General features: G+C 34.2%; 3 protein-coding genes across 5 annotated transcripts in view; 2 read left to right on the top strand and 1 right to left on the bottom strand.

Annotated features, from left to right (window-relative positions):
• LOC112785279 (agamous-like MADS-box protein AP1) overlaps nt 1-20949 on the top strand; it is a 247152-nt gene that overhangs the window by 128297 nt on the left and 97906 nt on the right. The window lies entirely within an intron of this gene.
• On the top strand, nt 1316-2402 carry LOC112786353 (protein MAIN-LIKE 1-like). The gene is made up of 3 exons (XM_025829741.1): nt 1316-1935; nt 2141-2231; nt 2322-2402. Exons 1-3 carry the CDS (start codon nt 1316-1318, stop codon nt 2400-2402), a joined length of 792 nt encoding a protein of 263 aa, XP_025685526.1.
• LOC140183229 (uncharacterized) lies at nt 4201-6821 on the bottom strand. The gene is made up of 7 exons (XM_072231254.1): nt 6494-6821; nt 6042-6123; nt 5512-5894; nt 5273-5420; nt 5130-5197; nt 4936-5029; nt 4201-4822 (listed from the first exon to the last, which is right to left on the bottom strand). The coding sequence occupies exons 1-7, from the start codon at nt 6819-6821 to the stop codon at nt 4201-4203; spliced, it is 1725 nt and encodes a 574-aa protein (XP_072087355.1).

Genomic DNA, 20949 nt, shown 5'->3' with positions numbered 1-20949 from the left:
GTTAATCTTATTGTTTTGAACTAAAAATTTAAGAAAAACAGTATATAATATTTTTAAAATAATTTTTTGATTATGTAGATGAATAAATTAATTATTAGTTCTTGATTAGGAGTAGTAAAAAAATATATTTTTTTGTTATAGTTATAATAATAGTATTAATTGTTAGCATATCGTTAGTGTATATTATTCGTTGAATGTTAGTATATATTTTTTTAATTTTAATTTTGTTTAATTAATTTTTTAAAAAAAACAGAATTTTTATTAATTTTAGTTTGATTTTATATGATTTATGTGAGAAAAAGGTCGCTTTAGAATTTTTGTTTAGTTTTGTTTTAATTTTTATTTTTTTGAGAAACAGACGTTTTTAGTAATTTTAGTTATATTTTAAATAATTTATTTAAAAAAAATTAATAATTTTAGTTTTATTTAAAATAATTAATTTTAAAATAGAATTTTTTATTTAATTCGGATATAATTTTTTAGTGATTTAGGTTTTTAGGTTAAAATTTAACTAAAATATATAGCCTTAATTATTATCTAATGAGCATGGGTTATTTTTTAAATTTTTTTATATAAAATATTAGGTGTTTCAGTTTTTATTAGTTTAAATTTTTAGTTAATTTATATGTGTAGTGCGTGAAGTTTTTAATAATAAAATTGAATTATTATTAATTATATATATATATATATTATTACGTTTTTTTATTTTAATTAATTATTGGAAAACAAAATCATTGTTATTAAATTTTAGTATGTTTAGTAATTTTAGACATTTTTGCAATATATATTGAAAAATAATGGAAATATATTTAGATTGGATAATTAGTAATTCTTAGGATATGTTTTTTAGTAAATAGATTAAGAGTTATTATTATTATTATTATTGTTTTCAGTAAAAAAGTAAAAAGAAAAATATAAGTAATTTCTTTCTATATTATTTTAGTGTAGCGTTAAAGACAAAAATGGGAAAATGTGACATCACACGTGCTGACGAGCATATATCAAAATATCTTTAACATCCTATATATGTAAGTAATTTTTGTGTTTACTGTTATGCTTAATAATTAATAATTCAATTAGTAATTATAAATTATTTGGATTTTTAGTAATTATTAATTATATTTGTTACTAAATCGAGTATTAGTTTAGTAATATTGACTAGTTCTGGTTATTGACGGTTAGTTATTATTTTTGTTATCAGGGTTCAAAAAATTTGCACACTAGACACTTACATCAAATAGACTCATATGATGCTAGGGTGGAAGAACAACTCAGAGAGAGCGGATTCTATCATATATCTCAGATTGGAAGGATCATGTCTCACGGTCCAACTATAGACGCACTAGTTGAAAGGTGGCGGCTTGAGACGCACACATTTCATCTTCCACACGGCCTGAGACGCACACATTTCATCTTCCACACGATTACGTTGGAGAACGTCGCCATGATTTTTGGACTCCGAACTCACGGCTTGCCAGTTACTGGATCAACTGACCACAGCACAAGTGGGTTAGAGAATGAGTGCATGACCCAATTTGGTATTGCTCCTGGTCCGAACGACCATAGAGGAAGCGGAGTCAAGCTAGCATGGTTCCGCACTCTAAAGCGGTGCCAACATTTGGCTGACGCAGTAAGTAGGGAAATTTATGTAAAATGTCACATAATGTGTCTATTTGGAACAACCTTATTTAGTGACAAGTCTAGAATCAGTGTGCACTGGAAGTATTTGCCGTTGCTTCGTGACTTTTCTCAGATTCACAAGTTTAGTTGGGGTTCAGCTTGCCTTGCACACATGTATCGATCCTTAGGTCAGGCATCTAGGTATGATTGCAAGGACATTGATGGTCCTATGCCATTGCTCCTTGTATGGGCATGGTTACGAATGTCGTCAATAGGATCACTGCCGATGGATACTAGCTTTCCACTTGTTCACAGGTAAAATTTAGCTAAGATGTGGATTTAGTGATTTTTACTGTAGTAACTGATATTACGAATGACTTATGATTTAATTTGATATGGTGAGTGGTTGATGGTTGAAATGATTTATGAATTGAGGGAACCCTTAAAGGTGGTTAAGTCCAATTTTAGGGGAGGTTATGTCCAAATTTTTATAAAAATATGAGTTGTTGCAATATGCCAGGTGGCATGATTATCAATCAGCTATCGAGCAGTATAAAAAGTGGACAACTGCTGACATCAGGAGAAGGTTGGACGATCTTTCTCCGGACGGGGTATATGTTTTGTCATTTAGATTTGATGTTATGCTATATTAAATTCATGATTGCTCATTTATAACTTTGAGATTTAATGTGTTTTTACAGTTTGTGTGGGATGCATACAGTCCAAACCGGATTGCGCCGCATCTTATTCCATTTGAGATCAACGATGGTGCAGAGCTCTAGAGTGCGACTGTGCCTTTAATATGCTTTGAGACTGTGGAGTGGCATCCCACTGATAGGGTCAGAAGACAATTTGGCTTTCATAAAGACCCGCCAGTTGAACCAATGAAACTCGGCGCGTCCCACAACATAGTGCTGACGGGACCCAAAAACAAAAACTGGGGCGTAGAACACGAAAAATGGATCTCACAATGGTTAAACAGTCTTGCATCTGTATTGACCAGTGCACATGGCGACCATTATCAACCTTTTGAGCAGTACATGGACTGGTATGTTCGTAATTTTGGTCATCACCTGCGTCTCTCCGAGCATGCCAATGAAGAACAACAACCACAACAAGAGTAATCACATCAACAAGAGCAACCAGCTTAGCAACAACACCTACCACGGCAAGATCAACAACCATATTCATAGCCATATATATACCCACCGTATCCGTACCTACCACATCCACAAGCATATGCATACCCACCATGCGCACAACCATATTCACAGCCTTTCACTCAGCCTGTTATATCATATCCACCATACTCACAGGAATATGCACAACCTTTCACTCAGCCTACCATACAGCCATACACACAGCCCTCTACGATGCACGAGGAATACATACTGACCCAGGCACCGCACTATTCGTTGACACAAATACTAGGGACATCGACACCTGATGAGGAACAGTATAGGCATATTATTGATTGGGTTCAGGGTCCTGAGTCATCTCAATGGGTAAATAATTTATTCTCTACCCAGGACCCTGTAAAGGTGCCGGTGCCTCAAAAGGGTCCTGGTCGATTATCTTTGGATGCGAGCTGTCCACCGCGGTCCTTTTCTGAGTACTCTATGCCGAGGAGCTCTGTTGATTCTGGTAGGAGTGTCCATAGGGGTATTGGATGTCGGCAGAATCCGACACTGATTTTTATGACCGAAGAGGATGAGGAGGAGACTGACAATGCGGTTGAGGAGACTTGTGCAGGGGAGCATGAAGTCGATCAGCTCGGTTTAGTTCCTGATGCGGTTGATGAGGGCGGTACAAGTGATGAAATGGTTGACCAAGCTGGTACAGGTAATTTGATTGTTATGCATTGAATGGAATTGATATTTATGTTTATGAGACATTATTTAGTGATATAGTAATAGTATTGTGTTAAATTATTTTTGGCTGTTGATTTAGGTTTGCTATTCACCCTATTGTTTCTTGATTAAGGTTGGTATTCATATTATTGATACATGAGTATTGACCAGGGCTAATTTTTTGTTATCATTCAGGTGCCCAGGATAAGGGATATGACCTTAGGATTGACCCAGCTCGTAAAAGTGCCTCTAGATGGTCTCCGTCAACCATGAAAAAGAGGGTGAAGAAATGATGTTCCAAAATGGCACGAAGCATGAAGAAAACTTTCTCTAAAATGAACCATTGTACTAATATTTATTATACATATATAGAGAGACCATTGTTTAATGATAGTGCACACTAGGGTTTAGATTGTTGTGAACATGGTTGATGAATTGTTGAGATTGAAAGAACCCTAAAGGGTGGTTAAGTCCATTTTTAGAAGAGGTTATGTCCGAATTTTTTTTAAAATGTAAGAGTTTAACTATTAAATTGTGTGAAATGTGACTTGAAAGAACCAAACTTCAACTGAATATCACCTAAACAAGTTAAATGGACAACACTAAAAAAGAGATTAAATCAATTACATTGATACAACTAAAAATAAGAGCAACTGACTTAAATGGATACAACTGAATACAAGAGTAAATAATATAAATGGGGACAATAAAAAATTAGCCAAGTTGACAACTACTCATTCGGAGCCAAACCACTAGCACTAGCTCCTCCACGATGCGGGCATCTACTTCGGCTGTGACCCTCACCACCACAAAGTCTACAACGTCTAGGACCACGTAAATCACGCACATCCATTTCATTCAAGAAGCATGTTTTTTTAGTACGACCTTTGGCCACTTGCCTGAGGTAAGGATTTGGTACTAGTCGTGGTCCTTGATACACAGGCCATGTTGTTGGATTTTCTAGTGGCCTGAATTGGGTTCTGTACACCTTTCGAATCTCTGTCATTGTATATACCTCATGCACATACTGCTTCCAATCTAGGCGCTGGTTTGCACAACAGGCAAATACATGGCGACAAAGAATTCGATCGACCTGAAATTCACCACAATCGCAATGTCTTAGACGCAGATTTATTGCAAACTCTAAACCGCTGGGCATCTCCTGTACTTCAAAAATTTCGTTCTGCCTATCAAATAAATTAACTTGGATATTTCCTGATGCCGTTTGATTAGACTGGATTTTCTCAGTTGCATACTCGGAGAATAGATGACCTGCACTTATACGAGCCTCGGCCTCGACCCTCTTCCTTGTGAACAAGGCATTAAGTCTATAAAAGTTTCCTTGACAAGGGCTGTCACAGGAAGATTACGTGCTCCTTTCAAAACTCCGTTAATGCACTCTACTAGGTTAGTGGGCATGTGTCCCCAGCGATGTCCCTCATCATATGCCAAGGCATATTGTGACCGAGGAATATTGTCGAGCCACTGCTTGTAAGCCACACCCCGCTCACAATATCTCTCGTAACGCATGTTGAATTTACGGACTGTTCTAGAATAGCCTGCCATAAGAGAACAACGGAATCCAGATAATACCATCAGTTTGTTGTTAACTTTTCACCGTCGGCCACAAACTGCATAAAATGTAAATAATTTATTTACCTATGTTGACAATTAGCTTCTGCATTTCTGGCGCTTTGAACCTTCTCAAGAAGTTAGAAGCTATGTGCCTGATGCAAAACATGTGAATAGCCCTCGAATATTACCATGCTCAATCACTATGACCTACAGCTGAGATAATGGACTTGTGTTGATCAGAGATAAGACCAACACCATCTCGATTAACTACATGCGTTCGTAGATGGCTAAGAAAAAAGTGCCAAGCATCGGCGGTCTCACCCTCGACTATGCCAAATGCAAGAGGCACAATATTCCCATTTCCATCTTGTGATACTGCAACCAAGAGAGCCCCTTTTATATTTTTCATACAAGTGTATGCCGTCTACCTGTACCAACGGCTTGCAGCTTCTGAATGCTTTAATACAAGGATAGAAAGCCCAAAATACTCGCATCAAAATCCTGAGATCCTCAACCAACTCATCCCCTCGGTAAGCATATGCAGTTTTGTACTCAATAGCTGCTGATGGTTCTTTTGCAACCATTGCTTCAAACCATGTCGGCAAAGCTTCATAAGAAGCTTCCCACCCACCAAATATTTTCTCAACTACTTTTTGCTTGGCCAACCATGCTTTGCGATAACTTATTGTATAGTTGAACTTCGACTGCACTTCAGCAATTACAGATTTCACCTTCAGAAATGGGTCGACTTCAACCAATGATTTTATCGCTTCTGCAATTGGACCAGAGTCCAGTTTGGCATGATCTTGAGAGATGGTAGATCTGATGCACGTGTGACTACCGTTATACCTCCTTATCACCCAACAATACTGTCTTTTTATAAGACTAACTCTGATAAGCTAATCACAACTTATTCCGTAATGTGCGCATTTAGCATAAAATGTTGTCGGTTCAGATTCATACACCCTATAATCGACACCCCTCTAAATGGTATACTCTTTAACTGCTGCAATCACAGTTTCTCTGGAATTAAACTCCATTCCAACGACGAATTCACCATCTACGACAATAGTAGAAACTGCACAAATGATAAAACAAAATAATAATAATAATAATAATAATAATAATAATAATAATAATAATAATAATAATAATTTCTATAACCTCCGTTAGATAATAATACTAATAATAATATTTATAATAATTAGTGTTAATTATAATATCAATAACGTACCAATACTAATAATAATTCAAATAATTCTTGTAACGCATAATAATAATAATAATAATAATAATAATAATAATAATAATAATAATAATAATAACCTCCGTTTCATAAAAAGACTAATAATAATTAGTAATAATAATAACTATAATAACAACGTAACAATATTAATAATAATTCAAATATTCCTAACAATAACAATAATAATAATAAAAAAAATTACCTCTATTTACATATTCAGAAAATTCTGGAACATGCATGGCATTAAGATTCAAAGTATGCATAAACGATGACTCTCCCGATGAATGTTGATTCACTAGTGCATTAGCAATATCTGCTACATCTCCCTCAACTGATATATCATCTTCTTTTACATCTTCAGTTAGACCAACAACTTCATAATTACCTTCAAACTCTTCATCACTTTCGGTATTATAACCCATCCAGTCTATATTGGGTTCCAGAAAATCAATATCTTCAATTTCATCGAACTCAACATATAACTCAATAAGTGAGGCTCGTGCTCTAGTTTGATGGTAGGTCGAAAACATTCCTTATATACTAGCTTCATCAGCCAAGTGCATTACTTGAAATTGAACGAAACCACCAAATACTAACATAGGCTGCCTAAATAAAATATTGGTCACTCTCTTAAGGACTTGCTGACCTACACTCTGACAGAGTACACTCTTAAGTCCTTCATATGTTATTGAAAGAGGAACAATAATAACACATGGATTCTCACACAAAAAACTCATACCCTCATGTGTATCATACAAAATCTGACCATTGAAATATATTCTTAAACTAACATAACTCCCCATTTTATACACTTGTTACATTTACCCACAACTTATTTCACTCAACGGATGTAGAACAACTTCAACTACTAAAGAATGAAGAACAACTTCAGTAGCTAAAAAAGTAAGAACAAATTCAACTGTTAAAGAAGAAAGAGTTCTAACCTCTCTAGAAATTTGAAGACAAATAACTTTATGTTGTTCACTTTCTACTCTACTCAAGGTGTTTCTTGCATAACACTAGCATACATTATATAGCTAATTTTAAATTTTTTTATTCATACTTGTACTAAATGTCACCACTGACCATTCTCAACAATAAAATTTGTTTCAACATAAAACGACATTGCCGTTTTCTATTTTTAAATTAAAAAAAGTTTGCCTCCTAGACAAAACGGCAACTGCTTATATTTTTAATTATTTATTTCTAACAAAACGGTAGTGCCGTTTTGGTTTTATTTATTAAAAAATTTAAATCATGTACAAAACGTCTCTACTGTTTTGTATCTTCTGACAAAAAATTCTTTTTCTTCCATAACAATATTAAACTCATCTAATGAAAAATATTAAAAAGAAATACACCTTTTCACAATATTTAAAAAACTCAGCCTTTTGTTCCTTTCAAGATATCAAAACAAATTCATAGTAAGATAAAACACAATACCACTAAAATATCATTGAATATCACACAAAGATTTATAATATAAAAAAATGAGCCTATTTAACTACGTTTAATACCTTAAGAAGTAATTGAAACTAAAATAGTAATTTGATCTCTTAATTAAGATACATATGACATCAAATCAGTTTAGAATTTGATCAATCTTTTAATTTGTATCAATTTAATTAATAAATAATACAGATGTCATGAATTCACTTCTTAGAGGATTTGTCACATCAATTTATTTCTTGAAAAGTACCTTTAGTATCATTTTGATCATTAAAAAATACATAAGACATCTATATGAACTCATATTTTTTTTTTAAAAATAACACTTTTTTTTAAATGTTTACATAATACTTTCTTCTTTTTATTTATAAAATATTAACTCTTCTTTGTTGCAAGACTAAAATAATATGTTCTTTAGCCTTTTTAACCAAAATATTCTTGAATAATCATTATAATTATAATTATATATAAATTAATGATAATTAGTTGATTAATTCAAATAAGAATAACAATATATAAATATATTTATAATTAATGTAATCAAATTTATTTATTTTTAATATGTGATCATTAATAATGAAATAAATAAAAAATTTAAATATATTTTTATAACAAGTTAAATATATTTTTATTATTAATGTAATTACTGTATTTATTTTTAATATTTTATCATTAATCATAAAATATATAAAAAGTTTTAAATTAAATATTTTGTAACAAATTAAAATATTTGAAGTTATTATTATTTGAATTAACTAAGTCATTATTACTAATATATATAATTATATTGAATGTATTTTCTCAAGAGGACTAAATAAAGAATAGGTTATTTTAATTTTATAGAAGAGGAGAAACTTAGAAAAGTATAAATTTTATAAATAAAAAGAAGAGAATATGATTTAAAAATCTTTCAAAATATAAAAGTGACATTTCTTCGTGATTTTTAATAGACTAAATTAATATTATATACATCTTTAAGGGTTTCAAAAATTTACTATTAAATAGGATAATTATTTTTTTTGTTTATTTATAAACCATTCAATGCGAAAGATAATTGATTTTGAATTTTAATTTTTTTTTAATTTTCTGTATTTAGAACAGAAACTCTCAACACTTAATTAAAAACAAAAATTAAATTCAAGTACACTACTCTCTAGCTACTACTACCTATAAATCTTATTGACTAAATAACTAATTTAGTTATAAATATCTCCTAGTATCATTACCCATGTAGTAGTAGGGTTAGATGATTCAAATGCCGTTTCCAAATTGAGGTACCCTTAATACTCACTTGGACCAACTCACTCACATGGTTGACCAAGAGACATTGCATGCACAAATGGACATAAGCGTTTTAGTAGGGTTTAGGATAGCCCTATACCTACGTATCACAGTCGTGAGTATAATAATAATAATAATAATAATAATAATAATAATTTATGGAATTTGAAAAGCACAAGCTTTAATTTCCCAATTCCCACTTGCTTAAGTTGCTTTTTGTTTGTGTTATTGGAGGGCCGATATCACCATCTCGTGTGCGTCATTACTCATTACTCGTTGCTAAGTGCTAGGGTACCCTAGTCCTTAGGGCAGTAGATGAAGGGTCTATTCCTAATAAGGACACCCACCTGGGCCCACCGTCCTTTAAAGAAATGCACAGCACGCTCGCACTCATACACAATAATGTTCCTTTACATGTTAATATACTATTTTTTTTTAAGAAAAATAGATAAAAGTATATCTAAATTTTTATACGGAATATAAAATATATTTTTAAATTTTTTAATGAGTCATTTATACACATTAAAATAAAATTTTATTATCAATTTTATTCTTTCGTGGTCCGAATAATTTTTTTGATGGTGGTGGAGACTAAGTGACACGATATTGTGTGATGTGGTCAATTTAGAGTGACACAATAAAAAATAGAATTATTACATTATTAAATTTATTGAATTTTTACAAAAAAAAATGAAAAAATCTTACAACTCTCTTCATTATCTTTGTTTTCATATGTCATTATTGAATGAAAATATGTCCTAATAGAGAGTAAACATAGTGAATTTTTGAGCACTTCACAGTTACGTTCGTTGCAGTTCGTCGCTTTCGTTACATTTTGAAGGCAAAAGTGGTAGGGCAAGAAGCGTGGAAGTCCACACGCAGGCTTGTGCGAAGGATGAGAGTTCAGAATCAAACGCAATCAAAGATAATGCTTCCTTCCTTCACATGTATTTGTGTTATGGTATGAAAATACATCAATTTGTGCCCAAACTACTTGCATCAATTTGGTTATTCTATTGTTAGATTGAGAGTTTTTCGATAAACAGATGGCAAATCATATAACTTTTGTGTATCATCACAAGGGAAGATTTAAGAGAAACTTGAATGGAGTTCTGAAATATGTTGGAGGTGAGGTTGCTGTGATTCCTAGGGTGAATGTGAAAACTTTGAATACATTTTTCATGGTGGAGTTATTTAAGGATTTGGGGTATGTCCATTCAAAGATTTTTACTGGACCGAGAATGAGATATCCAATGGTTTGCATTTAATTAGGCTTGACAGTGGTGTAGTCCGAATGTATGAATTTGGTATTGAAAATGGGAGAATATGCCATGATTATTGGGATCATGTTGTTGATTTACCTAAGAAAGTTGAAGTGGTAGATGTTGTAGATGATGAGCCAAACTCAACTCTTGATACTGTTGAACAACCTACACCACAAGAAATCCCAAGAAGAAGAAGTAAGATGGCAATCCACAAAAAACCTACCCCTAAAAAGAAGTTAGATGTTAAGAATGCAAATAAGGAAAATAAAACCAGCCAAAGTTGCAATCAAACTCAGAAGCTAGCATCTCCCAATCCTGCTCCTACAACCCAACCAATGCCACAACCCGAAATCCCAAACGCCAACTGAAACATGACCCAGTAGCAACGTGAAGCAGAAGTCCCACCTCCTAATGGTTCCCAGCAAGAAAGTCAGAATGAAGTGCCCACCCAACAATCTAAAAACAGTCAGAAGAACAGAAAAATATTGTATAAGAGGCCAACACCGACTAGTCAAAGGTTTGTGCAAGGAGAAAAGAATGAGGCACCAAAGATCTTTGTTCCTTGTTTGGAGCCTGTCTGATTCAGATGACGATAGTGACTCCGACCCTGACTACTATCAGTATGAAGATGAAGATTTACACAGTCCAATATCATCCGATTGTGAGGATGATTATGATAGTGAACAAGGGGTGTGACCTCAGAAAAATCCAACAACACCATTTGGCCAAGTTCATCTGGAGCTTGGGATGGAGTTTGCTACCATGGATGAGTTTAAGAGATCCGTGAGGAAGTACAATATTCAAATGGGAAGAAGCATCAAGTTCAGCAGGGTGGAGCCTACCAAATGTAAGGCGATTTGTTGGGATGAGAATTGTCCCTGAAACATTTACTGTTCTAGGTCAAACGAACCGAGGAGTTATCAAGTGAAGATGTTTGTGGATCAGGACGTCTGTGCTAGAAGACATAATAACAAGTCTTCAAATAGGGTGTGGGTTACTGAGATGCTAGAAGAAAAGATTAGAAACCAAAGAAAAATTACTTGGTGTTCTCATTTTGACCTTCAGCTTTGTGATTAGAGTTTAGAAAATTGTTGTTATTATTTAGGGCTTACTTATGGTTATGGTATTGTAATTTAGACATGCACTTTAGTGGTTTGGATTTAGCCAATTAATGTTTTGATATAGACCTTTGTTTTGATGTCTATAGGCATAGACATGTTTACTATTTTGCAAGTTTGAATTGTAGTTTGCTATTTAAGCCTCTGGCTTCATGACTTGTGTTTCAGTTTGTTTTTAATGACAGATTATGATAGTTATGCTTACTTATTGTTCATAATGAATTAGCTCTTCAGTTGTTTTGTTGCACAGGAATTGTACTAGAAATAAAATTGGAACAACCATTTGTATTAATAACCTTGAAACAACCATTTGTATTCACATATTGATGGAAATAAAAGTGACAACACAGCCTTCTACTTAGAGGAAATTACAATTACTGATGAGATGTGTTAATAAAACACCATAGAATACATATACTTATCCCTAAGCATACATATTGCATCCATTTTCTAATGCTCTTCAACTCTTGATTAATCCCATCAATTGTCTGTAACATCTTCTTCGTTTCTTCTTCTACCTTCCAGTTGCTTTCTTCTACAGACCTCCATTTACTTTTTTCACTCTGCTCCTGAATCCCACAATCTCTTCCAGCCTAAATAACTTCATCAGTCTAAATGAAATCATCACACTTCAATTCAATATTCTACATCATGAATCCGACGATAATTTCAACCATTTCACATAAGATTCAAAGCATTTGTCATCCAAAACAAAATCAGAATTCACATCAACGAACAACGAAGAAACAATCTTCCAGGGTTTCACTCTGTAGCAAGCTCAAGTACCACTGCGTCAAGTCTATGCAAACACCTGCCATTGTTGTAGTCGAGCTTCTTCTTCTTCCTATTTTTTGGTGCAGAAGACGAGCCACCACAACCACTGGCACAAGCATAAGGTATATTCTTCCTTCGTTGAGAGTGTGACATTTTGATACATTAGAGTTTACAAACCCCTATTATGACAGACAGGAAGAAGATGTACAGAGGAAAATGAAGAGAATGAAGGAAGAATTTTTTTTTTCACCTGTGTAAGGGTTCTTAGGGTGCGAAGAAATTGGAGAAGAAAGAGGATGAACAGTGGTTCCATAATGCCCTTTTCTTATATTTATTTCAACAAATTTAATAATGTAATAATTCTATTTTCCACTGTGTCACCCCAAATTGGTCACATCACACAATACCGTACTACCTGGCCTCTACTACCGCCGGAAAAATTACTCAGGCCACGGAAGGGTAGAATTGACAACGGAGTTATATTTTGGTGTATACAAATGACTCATTACAAAATTTAGGAGTACATCTGTATTCCGTGTGAAAATCTGGGTGTACTTTTATCTATTTTTTCTTTTTTTAAATTGTTAGGGAGATTTTACTTTGCTGAAACCTTCTACTATCTTTAGGTGCTAAATCCAGGTATTCATTCTGCAGGGATAACACACGGTGAAGTCAGGAAGCAAGGGAATTGATGGATTGACTGAATATCTACTACCTAGCAGGTTGTGGTCCCAGAGGAACAGCATTTGCTTACAAACTGTAAAATTAGTCATTGGCCTAAAATGATACCCTAAACCAAGTACCCCCTAGTTGTGTGCAAATTAAGTACTCACTACCCCAGACAGAAAGAAATTGAAACATTTTCAACTATTCTCCCATTAAACCAAGGTTGTTAAAAAAAAGTAAATCGAATCAATTTCACATATTAACAATCACAACATCAACAAAGAGCAACCCAGCAACATTAACTGATCATATGAACACGTCAACAACATGAAAACCATTAGGTCGGATCCAACTAATTATTCAACTTAATAGCCGGGAATAAAAACAACAACCTAACAAACACAGGCCACACAACAGCGCCTCACAAACAGTTGAACAAATTGCCCAATCATGACGACCAACAAACATGAACTAAAATCATAATCAGTATTCACATTAACAATTTCACAAAAATTCAGCTACCTAATACTCGCACAGTCGAAGAACAGAACCTCAACAAAAATTCTATTCATTACCAAATTAACAATAAAAATTTCATGAACTCTGAACAACACTAGAACAACATTTAAAATAGATGAACCCAACAAACAACATCAATAATGACCAGCCAGGAACCTAAATACCTGGAACACTCAACGGAAACAGAGATCCTTGACGGAAGAAAATTGTCGGTAAAGAATTTCACAAAAATATCGCATTGCAAGAATAGTTCTAAACCAACAAATTATCCTCGGTCAACGTTTAAATTGTTTGTCACTTAAGCAAACCCAATAAAATTAACCGAAGTATTTAAACCTCGGATCGTCTCTCAAAGGAATTGCAAGGAAGTGTATTTTATTATTGGCTATGGAAAAGTTTATTTTTGGGTTTTGTAATAAGAAACAAGAAAGTAAAATGACAAGAAAATAAACTAATAACTAAGAAAAGTCCTAGTAAGGATTGACAATTGGAATTCCTATTCTCATTATCGTTGTCAATTGTGATGGTAAATGTAAATTGCCTTCGCTTAGTTAACCTCTAACCAATGAAGGAAAGTCAAGTGTGTGCAATCAACTTGAGTTCACAAGTCCTAGTCAACTACTAGTGAGAGACTAGATTTAGTGAAATTCAAGCTAACTGGCAATCTTCAATTACCAATCAACAAGAGATTTTGACAATTCAAGAGTCTCCAAATCATCAATCAAAGCCAAGAACATAAAAATCTAATTTAAAACCCAACCAAGTATTTTATCAAACACTTGGAAGGCACAAAATAAAAACATAGAAAACTAACAAGAAATAATAAAATCTGAGACTAACAATTGCAAGAAATGAACAATAACAACTAAATAAAGCAATAATAACATGAAGATATAAATTGCATTAATAAATATCAAGAGTAGCAACAGTGCATAACATAAATGCAACAAAGTGAAGGAAATAACAAGTAGAATTAAAGGACAAAGGTTCAGGAACAATAGGTTGCAAGGAAATGTAAATGAAAGTAAGAATTAAATCTAAATCTAAGAAGAAATTGAAAGAAGAAACTCTAAAGCCTAGAGAGAAGAGAGAGCCTCTCTCTAGAATTCTACATCTAAACCCTAAAAATGTGGATGAATGAAAAGTGAATGAATGTCCAACTCTGTAGCCTCTTGTCTTCATTTTCGAACCTAAAACTGGGTCAAAAGTAGCCCAGAAATTGCCCCCAGCGTTTTCTCGTAATTGAGGCACGTGACGCTTGTCACCCGTACGCGTCAGTCACGCGTACGCGTCGATTAAACTCAGCACTGGCCACGCGTAGGCGTCAGCCACGCGTACGCGTCATTTGGACATTGGCTCAGTCACGCGTACGCGTCAGCCATGCGTGTGCGTGGACACCAGCTCCTCAAAACTTTAATTTCTTGTGTTCCTTCCACTTTTGCATGCTTTCTTTCCATCATCTAAGCCATTCCTGCCCTATAAATGATAAACCCATATTTCGTGAGTTCTTTTGTGCTTAATTTGAGTGATTTATACAATCCTTCACCTACTTATTCACATTAATTGCATGGTTTTACTTTCCCTTCCTTATTATGTCATATTGTGAAAAACATGTTTCCTAAGCTTTAAAAATTAATTATTTTAATTACCTTTATTTCCATTCGATGCCGTGATTAGTGTGTTGAGTAGTTTCAGATTTTCTAAGGCAGAATGACTTAAAGGATGGGAAAGGAAACATACAAAATAGGAAGGAGAAGGTAAAACGGAGCTTTAAGAAAACTGGTATCCACGCGACCGCATGGACGAAGCGATCGCGTGCCAAGCACGAATCAGCAGCGACGCGGCCGCATGACCGACGTGACCGCCGCCTTAAGCAGAACGCACATGACGCGATCGCATGAATGACGCGACCGCGTGGCAAGAAAAAGCTCCGAATGACGCGACCGCGTGACCCACGCGGACGCGTGACAGAGGCCACGTATCAGAATTTACAGAATACGCCCCCAGCAAATTCTGAAGCCTTTTTTGGCCCAGATCTAAGTACAGACAGCATAGACCAGAGGTTATAAAGTGTGGGAATGCACCCATTCAAAGGAGAGCTCGCATATATTTTATTTTTCAATGATTTAGATTTAGTTGAGAGGGAGATCTTCTTTCTCTCTCTCTTAGGATTTAGGATTTCTTCTTGTTTTAAGAGTGACTCTCAATCCAGGTTTTACGTTTCTTTGTTTTAGCTTCCTTTTACTTTTATTTATTCCAGCACTTGAATTGATCAGTGAATTTATGAATTTCTTCCATGTTGCAGACTGTTATTTGAATTAATAATAATTGAGGTATTTTCAGTTTATGATTGTTCTCTTTGATTTAAGTTACCATTGCTTCCCATCTAAGGACATTTTTATTATTCCAGCAATTTTACTTTTTCCCCTTTTGGTCCTGGTTAAGAATTTAGTAACTCAACAGTTATTAAACTCAACATAACTGATAATCGTTATCTTGCTAATTGAGCTGAACTTAAGTAATCCCAACCTTTTCTTAGGAAATAAATAGGATTCAGAGGTCAATTTAATTAGTCCCTTGAATCTCCTTTGCTTTGGTAAGGGTTGACCAAGTGGAATTTAGATTCAACTTTCATTATAATTGAGAGAGATAACTAAGTTGGACCTCTAATTTCTCTTACCTTGCCAAAAGTCTGCTTTACAGTATTTATTTATTTTAATTGCCATTTACTTTACTTGTCATCCAAATTACTTGCTTCTCATCTTCTAAACCCCGATTACAACCTTTAGAGCCAATAATAAGAACATACCTCCTCGCAGTTCCTTGAGAAGATGACCCGAGGTTTGAATACTCGGTTAACAATTTTAAAAGGGGTTGTTACTTGTGACAACCAAAATGTTTGTACGAAGGGATTTTTGTCGGTTTAGAGACTATATCTACAACGCAACTGTTTCTATGAATCTCTTTACTGGTAAAAATCCTAACGTCAATAAACCCTGAAAATACTTAACACACCAATCACGGTATCGAATGATAATAAAAGAGGATTAAAAATTAGCGATATTAAGACTTAGGAAGCATGTTTTTAATCATAGAACAAAATTAGGAAGGAAACTTAAAAACATGTAATTTACATGAATAAGTGTGAGAATAATTGACAAAATCCACTCAATTCAGTACAAAATAAACCATAAAAAAGTGGCTCAACAAATCTTCCCACACTTAAACATTAGCATGTCCTCATGCTAAGCTCAAGGGATCCAAAAGAGTGAAGAAAAAATGGTAGGACTTATGCAATGCAACTTATTTATATGAATGCAACTACATGCTAAATGCCTTTACCTACTTGGTTAAGAGTAAATAAATCTTTCAAGAACAAATATGATCTGGATTTCACTAATTCAAATCACAAAATGAAGTACGAATAAACTTGCAAGAAGAAAGCTCGTGAAAGCAGGGAACAAATAATCGAGCATCAAACCCTCACCGGAAGTGTATACACTCTAATCATTCTAGTGTTGAGGGTCAATTCTCTCAATTCTCTACTAATCTTGCTTTCTAAAGCTTGCTCTTCTTCTACTAATCAATAAAAATTTAATGCACGAATACACATATCAAGAGGTCTTTTAAGGGTTGTAATGGGATTAGGGTCAAGGTAGGATTGTATTTGGTTAAGTAGAATAAAATTCGAATCCTTAATTAACCTAAACTTTCCACCTAACCTAAGACAATCCATGTAATAAAAATACAAAATCTAACAATCCATTAACTATCTTTTACCATCTATTCATGCATCCCAAATTTGAGAGTACATATGCATTGTTACCACCATTTACTTTGGGGCATTTTGTCCCTTTTTTTATTATTGTCTTTTTTTTCTCCTTTTTTTGTTTTTCATATGTGGTGGATAACATATATATGAGAAATCCATGCATATGATTAAGGTATTGAATGTAAGAATATGTGTTCAACTATTTTTTTCACATTTTTACAAAAATATACAATACCCAATTCCTAAACTAGATATTCTCCAAACCCAATTTTCCCACACTTAATTCATGAACACTCTCACTAGTCTAAGCTAACCAAGAATTCAAATTAAGGACATTCATTATTTTTCACTTAGTGTTAGTGATGTGCTAAAATAAAGAACAAATGGGGTAAAATAGGCTCAACATTAGTTTGCAAAGGATGATGAAAAGGATAAGGCCATATGAGTATGTGAGCTTAGTGAAACAAGGACTTCAATCATATAAATGCATTCATTCATCAAGAAATGGAAATATAGAATCAAGTAAGACAAAGATCACAATCTTAGAGAGAACAACACACACTGAAACAAAATATTGGTTGATAAAATGCAAACAATCAAATAAGCCCAAATTCTCATTAGGTTTGTGTGTTCGAGCTCTAAAACCATGTTCCAAATTAAATTTCTTCAAACAAGTTTAAAGATTTTAATTTAAATTAGTAAAGTGCCCTAAAATAGTTTCTTGGAAAGGAAATCATCACTTCAACCAAGTAATACCTAAATGCAAGCAACTAACTACACCTGCAAGTTTAAGAATTGGTGTTGAAAAAGGAAGTAGTTACTCACGGAAATCGGTCCTCGACCTCCCCACACTTAAAGATTGCACCGTCCTTGGTGCATGCAAAGATGAGCAAGGTGGATTAGGGTAGCGAGCTACAACTGCTGGGCTCCTTCAAAAGATTGTGCAGAGGAACTTGTGTGTATCCCCATGTAGAAGCTTTTCCTATCCCTTCAGGGTGGCCAACCTAAAAGGAGAGAAAAAGGAAGAAGAATAGCCCACAAACAAAGATATGAAAACAGATAAAATATAGGTGGGGCTAATGCCAAATAAAAGTGGGATTCTCACTACATGGTAGCTACAACAAGTAAGTGAGAAAATAATATAATCAAAGGGCATATCAATGGTGCAAGAATTGCAACAATGAGGGAGAGACAATGGGTCTTGAAGGACAACATAAGTTCATATCAATGCATAAGGAATACAAGTATCATAAAAGATTAGCATTGACCTATAAATAATATCACCCAACAATATAAAATAAGTCACAAAGCACCAAAATAATGCAAGAAATATTCAACAGTTGAGTAAGAAAATTCAAAACTAATGTTAAAATAACAAATATAGAAAAGAAAAGGGGAACAAATAACAAAGTTAAAATGCAATGAATGCAAGTATACAAATGTAATAAGCAAAAGAAAAGAAAGATAAGAAAAATGAGAAGTGAAATTTTGAAAAGTGGGAGAAGAAGAAAGTAAGAAAGGGAGAAAAGAAATGGGAGGAGGGAAGAAGAAGAAAGGAAGAAAGAAAGAAGAAGAAGTAGGAAAGAAGTGAAGAAAGAAGAGAGAAGAGAGAAATGGGGAATGGAACAGCGCGGGGATACGACGCGCACGCGTCGCTCACGCGTACGCATGGGGTGCAAAAGAAGAAGGTGATGCATACGCGTGGGAAGTAGAAAAGAGGATAGGACGCGTAAGCCTTGGTCACGCGTACGCGTGATAAGTGTTCGTGCTAGACGCACGAAGCTGGCATCATTCCATCACAACTCTCTGGTTTATGTACCAGGGATGGCAGCATTATCATACGACATGTGCGCGTCGTTCACGCTTATGCGTGGGTGGCCCAAAATGCAAATGATGCGTACGCGTCAGTGAGGCGCACGCGTGGATTGGGTTGTGCGCCTAGCATCCCACCCGCATGGTTCTAGCACAACTTTCAGTTTGGCCATGCAGGCGCGTCGTTCCAGCACCGTTTTCGCATACTACAACAAATATGGCCTTTAGCAACGCTAAATTTTGCAACGCCTTAAAACCGTTCTCTTAGATAGTTTTAGGCAACGATTTTTTGTAGTGTTACTGTTAAATTCAATTTTTCATTATTTTATAGTAACAAATTAAAACCGTTCTCTTTGACTATTTTAAAGAACGGTTTTATAACCGTTACCATGATTTATTTTTAAGCAACGGTTTTTTATTGTTGTTTAAATAATTGCACAAAAGAAACACATAAAAACCGTTGTCAAAATGCTACACTTTAAAACCGTTCTATTAGATGGTCTTAGACAACGATTTTTACAGTGTTGCTCTTGAAGTTTAATTTTTCATTACGTTATAGCAACAAAATAAAACCGTTCTCTTTGACTATTTTAAAGAGCAGTTTTATAACCATTACAACAATTGTTTATCAAACAATAATTTTCTAATATTATTTAAATAATTATACAAATTAAAAAAATACATATAAAAATAATTATATTTGTTTTATAATTTAAAATATTTATGTACAATTCTTATTTATAATTAGTTATTTCATATAAATTGAAATTAAAATTCTGGTGATGGAAAAATAATAAAAGGGTATTTGATTTAATTAGATAATTGATATTTTAAATTTAAACTATACCATATGAAATTTGATTAATATATTTATTTTTTTAAATTAAAAAATAATTAATTGAACTTAATAATATGTTGATAAATAATGTTCTTAAATATTTTTAATAGAGTACATTTAATTTTAAAATTATTCTACCCTTTAATGTTATCAAAATATCTATTTATATTTATCTTTATTCTTTTATAAAATTTTTTATTCTTAGCCCTAAATTCCTAAATTGAATAAAAACCCTATTTCCCAAATTTCAATACCCTAACCGTATTTTATAAAATGTGATTAATATATTCATTTTGTAATTTAAATTAGAAATAATTATTTGAACTCATTAATAAATTGATAGATAAAATTTTATGCATTTTAAAAGTAATCTTTATAGTATTATATTTGAATCTTAAATTATTATTCTGTCTCAAATATTTTATAAAATTATTATATTACTCATATGAATTTTACCCTAACTTTAAATTCCCAAATAAATCCCTAATTTTACAAATCCTTAACCATAACCTAATGAAAAACGCACGCACACAGAGCAGAAGAAAGGGAAAGAAAGGAAACCGGAAGCTTGAGGGGGAGACAGAAGAGAAGAAAGAAGGAAAGGGAGACAGAGGACGAGGGAGAAGAAGAGAGGGGAAGGAACAGCGCCATGTAGCTTGGTGCCGCTGGTGAGCTGCCGTTGCAGAGAAGAAAGGGAGAGGTGAACATGACCCACGAAGGAGAGGGAAGAGCCGCCGTCGAGCCACGCCCCGTCGCCGTTGTCGTTCACTGAGGGTGAGACGCGAAGAGAAGATGCTAACCTGCACCATTGCGCCTCACTGCCTTCGTCGAGCCTTTATCACTGTCGCACCTTATTCCCATTGCCATCAGGGGTTTGCTGCTGCTGCCATTGAGAGAGTCGCCGCTGGGGGGGCCGAATAGGGAAATGAGGTCCCCATCGATGTGGTCACAGAAAGGGAGAAACGGATGCGCATGAGAGAGTGACGCAGCAGAGGAGGAGTCGTTCCTCTATCGCTGTTGTTGCCGGAAATCTTGGTTGCTGCCGTCGTTCATGGTAAGTTAGTCGTGTCCTAGTTACTAGAACCACTATCTCTGAACCCTATTTACTTTGTAACAATCTTGTATTTGTTTCTGATGTTCCTGGCTCTATTGTGTTTTTGGAAT

Source organism: Arachis hypogaea, chromosome 20 (assembly GCF_003086295.3).
Source record: "Arachis hypogaea cultivar Tifrunner chromosome 20, arahy.Tifrunner.gnm2.J5K5, whole genome shotgun sequence".
NCBI lineage: Eukaryota > Viridiplantae > Streptophyta > Magnoliopsida > Fabales > Fabaceae > Arachis > Arachis hypogaea.
Note: the sequence above shows the minus strand (reverse complement) of the source record. Positions and strands in the feature narration are given on the sequence as shown.

What these genes read in the sequence shown, in the direction of transcription:
- LOC112786353 (XM_025829741.1), top strand. Translation starts at nt 1,316, where the DNA reads ATGTCTCACGGTCCAACTATAGACGCACTAGTTGAAAGGTGGCGGCTT. An exon ending in AGCTTTCCACTTGTTCACAG is followed by an intron (nt 1,936 to 2,140) that starts GTAAAATTTAGC and finishes GCAATATGCCAG; the next exon opens with GTGGCATGATTATCAATCAG. An exon ending in ACGATCTTTCTCCGGACGGG is followed by an intron (nt 2,232 to 2,321) that starts GTATATGTTTTG and finishes GTGTTTTTACAG; the next exon opens with TTTGTGTGGGATGCATACAG.
- LOC140183229 (XM_072231254.1), bottom strand. Translation starts at nt 6,821, where the DNA reads ATGTTTTCGACCTACCATCAAACTAGAGCACGAGCCTCACTTATTGAG. An exon ending in TTCTGAATATGTAAATAGAG is followed by an intron (nt 6,124 to 6,493) that starts GTAATTTTTTTT and finishes TCATTTGTGCAG; the next exon opens with TTTCTACTATTGTCGTAGAT. An exon ending in GAAGCTAATTGTCAACATAG is followed by an intron (nt 5,030 to 5,129) that starts GTAAATAAATTA and finishes CTCTTATGGCAG; the next exon opens with GCTATTCTAGAACAGTCCGT.